Genomic DNA, 12,119 nt, shown 5'->3' with positions numbered 1-12,119 from the left:
AAATTTTGTCTAAAATAAGCTATTGCCCTTGCTACACAGCTGATTGCTAGGCTCGGAATAACAAAGAGTTGATAAATTAGCAATGCAGATTTTGTAATGGGGTGGTAGTATCCTAGTGGGTAAGACACTCGCCTTTGAACCAGAAGACCCAGGTTCAAATCCCACTTACTACCATTGTGTCCCTGAGAAAGACACTTAACCCTAAGTTGCTCCAGGGCGGGGGGACTGCCCCTGTAACTATTGATTGTAAGTCGCTCTGCTCTGGATAAGGGCATAAATGCTGTCAATGTAATGTAATAATATAGCATTAGCATATAATATAATTAGCATTAGTATATAATATAATTTCTTCTATTATACTTGGACAGGTGTCATGACATCCTGCCGAGAGGCAGTGCAATGCAATTTCACTGAAATCTCGGAATCGTGCCTTCTCTTAAAAATAAATGCTTTACATATCATCCAAAAAATGAGAGCTTCCCGACCACCAATGCAACTCATGCATTAAATTAAAAAAAATGAGAAAAAGAGTGAAACCTTGATATTGCTTGTGCAAAAGATTACATTGCATGCAGCCAAAGTCTGTATCCGGCAAGTATTATCCTGTATGATGGTATCCACGTCATTAAAATGAAGAACGTTGTGAGTTAACTACCTACGTGACTGACGTAAGAAGCATGTAACCGTCAACAGATTTTATCTTTGAAAAACCCCTTGTATCCACCACTTAAAAGATTTGCACTCAGACGTATAATCTTCTCACTATCTTAACTCTTGTAATCTACCCATTATAGGCAGTTTATCATTTGCTCAGCACCTATGATGGCTTTGATGGCCAGCATTGACTCTCAGTATTTCCCTGAATTTTTCAAGGTTGCTTTAAACCAATTTAAAACTCTCCCTGAGCCCATGTGTTTGGCTGAACTCTTGGTTAAGCTACTCTATGTCCCAAATTCAGGAGCAGCTAATCCACTCAAGTAGCTTAGATCCGTTCAACCGATATCACAGAGGCAGATGTTACAGAGCAGAAAGCAAAAGAGGACTTACAAACTCATCAAGATTATTTTTAAGAGGGCCAAAATCTGCATTTTCTCCCACAAAGTTCAACATTTTTCTTGCTCAGTCCATCACAAAACAAACAAAACAGAAGTCAGACGTGTCAACACAGATGTCACCGTGGTCCAAAGCATGGAAGATGGGGTTATATACACTGGGGAGATATAGGGCGAAAACAGGATTATATTTATACTTGGACACGTGTATTTATATATATATATATAGTTATCTTCTGAGCTAGACATAATCACACCAGATGTCAACAAATTAATTATACTGACGCTAAGTAAATTGAATTAAATTAGGATTGAATTAACAGTGTGAATCGATAATCTGATGACAGGGACACTTGCATTACAGCCCCAGATAATCAGGGCAGGCTGGGATCAGCATCCTAGTTGTAATGCTAGAGAGAGAGTGTGCACTGACACCGCATAGGGATTTATAATTAACCATCAGGCCTCATCAGAGTACAGGCGGCCTTAATTAATACAGCCATTTACCGCTTGGTGTTTTGGGAAAGCACTTCCGTTTGGAGGGGAATGATAATGTGTTACGTCCGAACACTCACACGTCCATGTTCTGGAGCTGTTCTTTCTGAAAGGCTTTCATTTTTATATTCGATGTTGTATGGAGGGGAGGCGGCCATTGTTTCTCCTTCCTGGTGCTTGACACGTGCCAGTCAAGATGGAGAACAGACACCCACTCGCCATACTGGAATAAATACAACTCTGTGTGGGCATGTATGTGCGTTTAAATGTCAAGGTGTCCAGAACTCCATCTTGAGCAGATCCGAGAATAATTCAGAGCTGTGATCTCATCTGATGCTTCTCACCCGTTAAAAATGACCACTCAAACACAGCAGTAAAATGGAGGACGAGATTGATTTTATATGACCACCATCTCCCCCGACATGCACTGACCCGACTGTTTAATCTGCTGAGACTGAAACCATTAGGCCAAGGCAGATTAGCAGCCCTGACTGCTGTGGTTTTTATCATCCAAATTAACCGCATCGGTTAAAAATAGGAAACAATCGTATCTGTGTTCTTGTGAAAGAGCAATGAGAATCAGAAATTGCCAATTAGAGCACTAATTAGAATTACCAAGTAGATCTTCAATCACTAAATTGGATCTCATTTATTTACTTGTTAATTATTTGGCTAGGAATGCAATTTACCTCAACAACCAATGGTCCTCCAACTATAAGAAAAGGCTCATCGCAAATGAAAGAAAGTACTACATATGAAAAAAGTGACTTCAGGATCTCATGGATTTGACCTTTCCTCCAGCCACTGGACCAATGAAGAGGTCGTGAGCGAACAGGTCCAGATTTCCGAAGAAATAACCACAAATCCTCACAAGACTCGCAAGGACTGTACAACAATATTTTATATGGCATTGTGCAAATTACGAAAACAGAAGAAAACAAATATGTTATACTACAGTACATGGAGGAATAGTTTTAAACTTTACTGTAGCAAGCTATTCTTCTTTAATTTACAGTATATACATGAATGTTGCGGTGTAAAACAATATCTTAATCATTTCAGGCCAATGCTAAATAAATTGTTCTAATTTCCGTGTGTTGTCATGGCAATGAACTTTGTCCAGAACTTTAGGACTTGGTCATCAGTGATTTGTTCATGTGCGAACACGCTATAAACTAAGTAGCTTGTAAGAAATGTTTACAGGATTGTGACGTTGGCGAAGACACGCTCTCCAGAACCGAGAGTCTTTTAAAATAGAAATTTCTTTGAGCAGGTTAACGCCGCTGGTCGCGATGATGGCAAGTGAAAGATCGGCTGGGGGAAATGAACGGAGAGGCGTGGGCTCAGTCCTCGGTTTTGGGGGGGCGGCCCCTACGGGCTTTGCTCCTCCTCCCTGGGGTCTAGATGCTCGCCGGGCTTCTCCTCTGTCGCCTTCGGCTCCGTCTTTTTGCTCTCGAGTCTGTCACAGGAAAGTGTCCCCAGCACTTTGGCGCTGTGCTCCTGCGCCTTCGCCCTGAGGGCTGCGATGCTGTTCTCTCTCAGTTCCTCTTTGGAAATGGGCGACTTGCTCTCCACCCTCTCCTCTTCCATCTCCGCCTCGTCCACCTTCTGACCGGATGGGGGTGGAGCGCCGTCGGGCTTGCCGTTTGAGGGGGCCACGCCTGCCTCCAATGACTTTTTGTGCATCCCTGCAAGGAATTGTGGGTATTTGGATTTAGAAAAGCAGCTGGTGATTGGAAAGCCATCTTGAACTGAAAACAGCAAGCACAGAAAGCAGTTTAGACACAGCTGTTATTATTACTGGCTTCATTTTTTTACATTTTCGATGAATCGTTATATATTTTAGGAGATATCACAACGTTAAAGCTACAGTAAGTAAAGCCACCCGTCCCCATGTGTCCCTACTGCTTCAGTGGATGTCCTCTTAACGCCGGATTTAATAGCGGACAAACCTGAAGGACATGCATACATGCATTACAGAACAATCCATACTCTGAGTAGTCACAACACCCTACAAATGCATGGAAAGAAGATTCCAGAGGCTAACATTAGTGGATTTAGCGCGTCCATTGTTTCGGTGAAAGTTCAGTTTGCGTAGTACGCGAAACTGCCAAAGTGAGCTGCGGTTGGATTGGAAAGTTCTGGCAGGTCTTGCAGAGCACACTAACAATTCAAATCACATACCCAGAAGCCACGGGGCACATGACTCCATGATGCCGTCCTTGGCGGACTTCAGGATGGATTCTGGCAGGGGTATGGAATGGCGGACCATGGCACCGTAGAGCCCGTACTCTGCCATCACACTGCTGCGGCCCCAGCATTTCTCCCTCTTCCTCCACTTGGCCCTTCGGTTCTGGAACCAAACCTGGAAAAAGGCCCGAATATGAGTTTTAAATGCATAACTGGACTGTTTAATGGGTATGGGGTTTAAAATGTGACATGGACCAACCACCCCAGTGTGCGGAACTGTAAAAACAGCAGGACTCTTGCAGACATTGGACTCTTTGCCTCTGTCTGGGCCCAGATTTTGGAATTGTTCTTTTTCCAAATAAATGTACTCATACTTATCGTTCCTTACAGAACCCACAATCATGTCAAAGCATCGTATAGATCATTACATAACAGCACTGGGAACCCAAATTTGCATCACCACCAAACCCTACAGACCCTGGCATACCATGACCAGCCTCCAATATTAAAAAGTGGTTGAAATAATGATGGTTTTACCACAGAAATAATGTTAGAACAACGTTAAATACCATTGGCTGTAAACAAAAGTACTACGAAATTAACGGTCAGGTGTTGGTCTTATTTTGAACATACATGTTGATGTATGATTATCATGAATTAAATATTCGATATTTATGTGAAATCACCCATGTTCAATTTCATTATTACAACTTTGATCAGGTTACTCAGTCTAGATCATGATGTTGATTCAGTGCTGAATAAATGGGGTGGTGGCCTAGCAGGTAAGGAAGAGGCCCCAAAATCAGAAGGTTGCCGGTTCGAATCCCGAATCCTGCTCCACCAAGGTGCCACCGAACAAAGCATCGTCCCCCCACACTGCTACCCGGGCACCTGTCATAGCTGCCCATTGCTCACCTAGGGTGATGGTTTAAAGCAGAGGGCACATTTCGATGTGTCACCATGTGCTGTGCTGCAGTGTTTCACAATGACATTCACTTCACTTTCATGTTAAATTCGAACAGGTTGCTTAAATCCTTCTATTTAAGCATGCATTTCAACATGTTGGTTGTAGTGTACTAGTCATTTAGTTGTTAACCCACCATTTTATAACGTGACTATTACATATAAGGTAATCTTATGAAATTAAATAAATAATTATCATTATATTACCCTTTGAATCTCTATATTTTACCTTTTAATTATTAATTGTTGTTAATTTCACGAAACAACCATTTTGACCAAATACGAAATGTCTTGCTCCTTGACTCGGGGTGGCGTAGGTGGGGTGTTTAACCCGCGCCCTGGCACCAGGCGTTTAGGCCCCCGCTTGGCCTCCTGTGGTGTGGTGTGGTGGGAGTAAAGGTGTGTGTGTGTGTGTGTGTGTGTGTGTGTGTGTGTGAGACATCAGAAACGTTCAACACCATTTTCATCCCCTGCTTGGTAATTCTGCCGACGATCCTTATTTCATACATGCCGCTTTTCATGAGCAATTGTTTTTTCTATGAGAAATGGAAGTGGGTGGGGTGTGTGGATGGGAGGGGGGGCAGTAGCGACCCCTGGGGCGCACAGGCTGATTGAAAAATAAGTTAATTTCAGGCCCAATCGATGGTGGACAGGCGGGCAAATATCACGGGAAATTAAAGGAGTGGGCCCGGGGGGGAGAGCCGCTATTGACCCACGCTAATCAATTCAGTGCCCCCCCCTCTTCCCACTCTCCCGTCCCGCTCCCCTCTCCAGCAGGGCAACAGGCTCCACTGATTTAACTAATTACACCCGATGAGAAAATTGGATGTTAATTTTGCATCAGGATTGGAGCGCGCCGTTATTTATTTCTTTATTTCTCCCATTTATTAATTATTCTGGAGGGAGGGGGGGTTGAAAGGATGGATGGATGGATGATTAGGTCGTTAGCGCCTCGCTCGCCTCGAATTGTCCCACGTCCGAGCGCTGAAACGGCCGCCCAGGGTCCCCAAGCGGGACACAGTGACGGTCCCACAGACGCGACCCACGGTCACGGACAGGATAAAGATTCCTTCAGTGGCGGAGCCGAGACTTTTATTTCTGTAATTATATCATTACATCGTTACCGCCGCGCATTTTACTGCGTTTGAGTTTATTCCACTTCATGTTAAAATCCATTTTCATGCGCGCATGTCCTGTCGTGTGTGCTGAACGTGGTCGTTTTTGTTATCGTGACACACACGGTGACAGGGTGACCGTCACCCTGGGGGAGCAGTGGCATCGAGGGGACATCGGAGGTTCGAACCCGAAGTCACTGCAACACCAGATTGGTGGTGGAGCGGACGTCGGTCTGTTGATAGCGACCATTTTTACTGGATTCAATTTTATAATTTACAGTGAATCTGTGGACTTGATGCGTGTTTGTCACGAATTAAAAAAGTTATTAGTTATTATTATTTGCTCCATTAGGTTTGACCATTAATCGTAAATCCTTACTAAGAGCTGGTAAAGGTATAGTAATGGTTTGCACTGTTTCAGTAGACTGTACTGTACAAGATGGACCAAGATGGGCAAAATATGGCCGTTAAAATAATGGTCGCCATAAGTATAATTCGGACGTGTTTTATATTTCCATTCCATGAAATCACCTGTATCCTGTCCTCCGGAAGCTCCGTCTTCATCGCCAGCATCTCTCTGGCGTACACGTCGGGGTAATGCGCCTCGTTGAAGGCCTTCTCCAGCTCCTCCAGCTGGTAGGAGGTGAAGATGGTCCTGGAGCAGAGAGAGAGAGAGAGAGAGAAATCCACAATTGTTTATACAATCATATAATAATTTGAAATGATCTTTATCAGAATAAAACGCTACTAGATCGAAAGTAAGAATGAATGATCTCTTAGACCGGCTAACATTGCATCACGGACACTTCATTTTTACACGCGGCCATGTAAATAAATGCGTTTTTTTTCTATTTAATAAACACCGTAAAATGGCAGCAACGACAGAAAAAAAAATTATATTCGTTCTCGGTTTACCTGTGCCGTCTCTTCTTTCGTTTCTTGCTCTGGCTCAGGGAAGACTTGGATAATTTTCTTTCGCTAGAGGACATGTCTTCAGAATCTAAATCCCAGATTTAAAGCGAGAAGAAATAATAATTGCATTTTTCTGCTTTTTCGCCACGACTAAAATATGAATCATTTGCAGCCAAATACATTTGAACAAAAAAGGCTAATTCGTTAGCTCGGAACGAAAAAGAATGTGATCTGAAATACCTGAGCTGGCCGACTGGCCGCCCTCCAGCGGCCCCGCCGCCCTGCTGAGCGGCTGCAGGGTGCCGCCCTGCCGCTCCGCCAGCACCTCCAGGAACGCCGGCTGGCCGTAGAACGGCGGCCCGATGAAGCCCATCCCCACCCCGACGGAGCGGGCGGCCAGCAGGTGCGCCCCGGCGGGCAGGGGCTCCAGCGGGCTCCGCGGGGCGGACGGCGGCTCCTTGTTCAGCCCCAGGATCTCCTGGATCCCGAAGCCCGTGCAGCGGGGCGGGTTCGCCCGCTCGTCCGCGGCGCGGGCGGCTTTGGGCTTGTTCGTCAGCGGGGAGCCGCCTTTCCCCGTCATGGTGCCCCGGGAGGAGGATATTCCGGCTGGTCCCTGCGCGGTCCGCTCCCCTGTGCGCCACAATCCACAGCGCAGTAGCCGCGATCCCCCTAGAAATTCGCCTTTTATCCAACAGGTCCGCGGCGAGCGGGGTCCGAACTCAGCAGCCAATCAGAGCCTCGCAGGCATGACGGGATTCCTGAGCCTTCATTCCGTTTAATCCAGCATCCGGCAAGGAGACCGGGACGTAAGGACGTATTTTACGCATTATAAGATTTGAGACAGATATTGATATTAATAATAATAGTAATCTTGAGATCGAATTAGATTTTTTTTTTCAGTAGATCGAGATCGTGGACGTGGCGAGATGATCGTCTCTAACTGATCTCCAAAAAAAACAAAAAAAAAACAAGACGTAGAAATTTCTATTCTTCTTAAATAAATTATACTTAAATGACCGCGTTGGATACCGAGCCGAGACGAGATAATTATATCCTTGTAATCACGAGATTCCGTCATATTTAATAGATTTTAATTGATGAGAACACTGTAGCGGTCGGACAATGATAAAAAAGCTAAAACATAATTTTATATCCTCTTTATATTAAAAAATCTGTGGAACTGCTGCTTTTTATGCCCGAAAGTCGTTTTTTTTTTTTATTGTAACACGCTGCACGCCGCTTCGTCATCATCATTTAGCATAAGAACTGTCCTGAAGAAAAAAAGCCGAGCGTCCACGGGTGACCGTTAGACCTCAGTAAAAGCGACGTGGCGAGCGCCAACTTGGGGGGGGGGGGGGGGTCGAACCCGCTTCTGACACAGTGACGCTCGTTTCGGCGGATGAAGCCAATCAGATTCATTTAGGACCATTTGCAAGAAGACCTGGACGAATATCAGAGCGACAGGGAATTAATAACGCTTGATGCAAATTTATTGGATGTGCAATAGAATGTATCGTGAATTGTTATTATATGGCTAATTCATTAATTAACTCAACGAAAACCGAAAATGAACACCAAAATCCGAAGCCTGTTTAATATATAGATATAGCTCATTTAAATAATAAATGGAGCTTCAGTTATCACCACTGAGTTTTTTTATTTAATCAGCACTCCCGAAGATATTTCGCAAGAACTTACTTTCATGACAGCATATTCTACAAAACGCCGGCTTGTTTTTTCAAAACAAATGCATGATGGGATATGCTTCTTATCCAGGTTTAAACCCTGGAGGTTAAAATATTTAAATTTTGTTTATTGAAACTGGAGTCTGTTCTATCCTACATTTCTATAAAATTATATAATGATATTTTACAGTGAATCGTTTAAGAAAGCCTTACTGAGAATTTGTAATTTGGCTTCTGGTAGGTGTTCCATCAGTGATCCCACTGTTCCTCAGCAATGTCATTCCGGCTGCAGGTTCTTAAATTTGCTGCTTTTTTTTTTATAACATATGCTGTAGGATTTATGGCATAATGGCTAATATTCAGATACTGGAACGCAGACGGTTCGGTTTACCAGCATAATATTACAATAGCCATTATATTAAAGATAATGATGTATTTTAACTACGCTGGACGAACCATATATGATGTTCTGTTGACCAGGCATTATTTTATACACTAACACAAATATAACGGAATACAAATATATTCGGTCAAAGTTACTTTTTTAAACAATAAATATTACTTTGATTTGCATGCTGAAATGCGGGCGTAGGTCATATTAATGTTAATATTTAGTTTATGTGGATGGTGACCTGCAAAACCGTATTCAACATATTCGCCACTAGAGGAAAGCAGGACTTTCCAGAAACAAATACAGACCACGGCGTCTTGACACTAATTGAACAAATTAGTAAAAACTGTCGGACCCTCCAATATCCAACTAAAACAATAATAAATAAATAAAAAAAAAAGAAAGAAAAAGGCTGAATAAATTCTGACACATTTGGACGATATAGCTAACTTGATCTTATTTTGTGTCTAATCTTGGCTGAAGGTAGAGTCTATTTCACAGTAACGAGATGCTACGTCAGAATTCGCAATAACCAACAACAATAACGAAAATATCAAATAATAATGGCGATTGCACAGATTTAGTGGTGAATAAATTAGCCCGTGAATAGGCCCATGTCGATGAAAGCATATCGACTTTTCTGCCTTGAATCTGCACGTATTTCAATACAGTGTTGCAAATAAAATAAAATAAAAACAACTAAAAAAACTTTCAAAAAATCTCCTGCTTTTATTTCTTGACATATAAAAAATGTTCTAATCAGCTATTAGTGAGTGATGGTGGGATTTGGTTCGTTTAGAGATCGTTCGTGGCACAACTTGGACATCTGGACAGATAATTACTGGGAGATAATTTATGGAAATGAGCCGCGCGCCGGCGCGTGGCTTTTACCGACCCGCCCACGTCACAAGGCCTGGAGAGCGCTGCGAAGTTTAGAAAGAATTCTGAACCTCCTTTATGGCGACCAATGACCTTTCAAAGGTGGCACTTTCAGCTGAAGAACATGAATAAAATAAATAATACAATAATACAATTTTCAGGAGTTGATATTTAATGAGAAGAATGGCTAATCGATTCATCCTGAACATCACCACGCCTGAAGGCCTCCTCGTCGTGGCCACTGGCACCTTCTAAACGTGGCAAAGTGACATTTCACATCAAATCATTAAAAACCCAACCCCTGATTAAGAAGGAGAAAAAAAAGAAGAAGAAGAATAATAATAACAATGTTGCCGCAGCAATTACCTGAGCACCAGTTGAAACTAATTAGAAGCCCATTAAGTGGAAATTTCATTAGGGGTAATGAAGAAATCAATGTTATCAAGATATGCTAATGGCGCCTCAGCCAGCAGGGATAAAGCCATTTATTCGCGGGCAGGGAAGGGATGCTCGCGTCACGACAGCCTGTCAATTACAGACGGGTTGCTGCCCTCTTTCTGCTCGCACTTTCTGCTGCGATCTGCTTTGTTGTTCACTGGGTAGAGGAGGGTCCGCTCTCCCCTGACCGGCTTTTAATAATCCATCTGCATATGAAAATGGCCGCATCCTGATTTGCATGCGCGCAGTGGCGCACTAATAAAGCTGTAGATTAAGGGGAGACTTAGCTCAGTCATTCGTATAGATTGGGGGGGGGGTGTTGGGGCTATCAAAGACAGGGCCAATGGGTGCAGATTAAAAGACAAGCAGCTGTTGCAAAAATGTGTTTTCATTTTATTCTTTGTTTTTTTTGTTTTTTTTTTTTGCCCCCCCATCCGCCTTCCTGTTGGTTTTTACGCTCTGTCGCGTTTAGAATTTTCTTCTTTTCTTTTGGTTTCGTGCAGGCCTGCTGTATCGGGGTTAACGATTCCCTCTTGCAGGGGTTAAAAGATCACTGAAAAATAGCTACATGAATCCGGCCGATCCATTTAATTTGTTTTGCCCATCGACTACGCAATCTGAACGAGGTATCGACAGCACCATAAATTATGTAAGGGGGAATGGCCGTGCCCACCACAGAACGGCAAAGTTGCAGAGAAAAAGCATGCCGCCGCGCCCGCTGGACATCTATTTATCTTTATGAATAGGTAAGGAACTTTCACTGCCAGGGAAGGTCACTGGGTAATGAGCTTTGGGACGGCCTGCGTTACGGGCAGAGCTTTGCATTAGGCCGGCCCCCCGCACAGATTGCTTGACTTTTTTTTTTTTTTAAATACTAAGCAATCTAAATGTCTAAATGAAGGATCACTGCTGCTCCCGTAGCTGTACGTCTGTATTGCTCATGTATTAGAAGTGATGAATAGGCCTTAATGCTCAATTTTGTTTTTTCTTTCCCCTATTGGACTTGTAGTAAATGAAACTGAATGCTTAATTCAACTGATTTAAAACACGGGTAAAAGCGCGTCAGGGTCATATAAAGATCCATGACGGTAGAAGGGAATAACATTGACGGTCTTGTCACAGTGGCACAAGTCAACGGGTGGGATGCATCCTCAGTCTGTCTGGGCTGGACAAACCAAACATTCCTGCAGGTCAAGGTGTCAGTTTGCTCTGTGTGGGGTTGTGTGGCCGCAAAAGGTGCTGACCCCACCAAAAGCTCCTACAATGGGCTTTAGTAAAGTCAGAAGCAGACCATGGAGCAAAGAACGAACGTAGCCCAGTGTGATGAATCACTATTCCAGGGCAAAAATATGGTCAAGTGATACACTATGGGAAGAAGGCAGAAGAACTGAGTGTTAGTAACCTAGTGGGTAACACACTCGCCTATGAACCTGAAGACCCAGGTTCAAACCCCACTTACTACCACTGTGTCCCTGAGCAAGACACTTAACCCTAAGTTGCTCCAGGGAGACTGTCCCTGTAACTACTGATTGTAAGTCGCTCTGGATAAGGGCGTCTGATAAATGCTGTAAATGTAAACTGGGGCAGGGGTGGCCTAGTGGATAAGGAAGCGGTTCGAATCCCGAGCTGCCAAGGTGCCACTGAGCAAAGCACCGTCCCCACACACTGCTCCCCAGGCGCCTGTCACGGCCGCCCACTGCTCACTAAGGGTGACGGGTTCAAAGCAGAAGACACATGTGCTGTGTTGCAGTGTATCACAATGACAATCACTTCACTTTATTCTTCACTGTGGTACTCTGGACAATGATCCTCTACTTGGGCCCTGCATTCATGTGGACTGAAAAAAAAAAGTTATTTGTTTAATGTGTTTTTTTTTTTTTCTCATTCCAGTAGTTAAAAACTACTTTAACATAAGGCTACTGGCAGCAGGTTTGTTTGGTTTATTTACATATATTATTAATAATAATAATAATAATATTATTATATTAGGTATATATTA

The 12,119-nt window shown here is 43.4% G+C and overlaps 1 protein-coding gene across 2 annotated transcripts; it reads right to left on the bottom strand.

Annotated features, from left to right (window-relative positions):
• Positions 1–2,430: 2,430 nt before the first annotated feature.
• Positions 2,431–7,369, bottom strand: vsx2 (visual system homeobox 2). Of its 2 annotated transcripts, none has more exons than XM_028982592.1 (5): positions 6,968–7,369; positions 6,731–6,815; positions 6,347–6,470; positions 3,732–3,912; positions 2,431–3,298 (listed from the first exon to the last, which is right to left on the bottom strand). In XM_028982592.1, exons 1-5 carry the CDS (start codon positions 7,305–7,307, stop codon positions 2,919–2,921), a joined length of 1,110 nt encoding a protein of 369 aa, XP_028838425.1. In that variant the 5' UTR covers positions 7,308–7,369; the 3' UTR covers positions 2,431–2,918. The 2 variants fall into 2 exon arrangements, with proteins under 2 accessions (XP_028838425.1, XP_028838433.1); XM_028982600.1 differs by having other exon boundaries at positions 2,431–3,235.
• Positions 7,370–12,119: the final 4,750 nt, after the last annotated feature.

Source organism: Denticeps clupeoides, chromosome 1, assembly GCF_900700375.1.
Source record: "Denticeps clupeoides chromosome 1, fDenClu1.1, whole genome shotgun sequence".
NCBI lineage: Eukaryota > Metazoa > Chordata > Actinopteri > Clupeiformes > Denticipitidae > Denticeps > Denticeps clupeoides.
The sequence above is the reverse complement of the archived record's forward strand: the minus strand, read 5'-3'. Positions and strand labels throughout refer to the sequence as shown.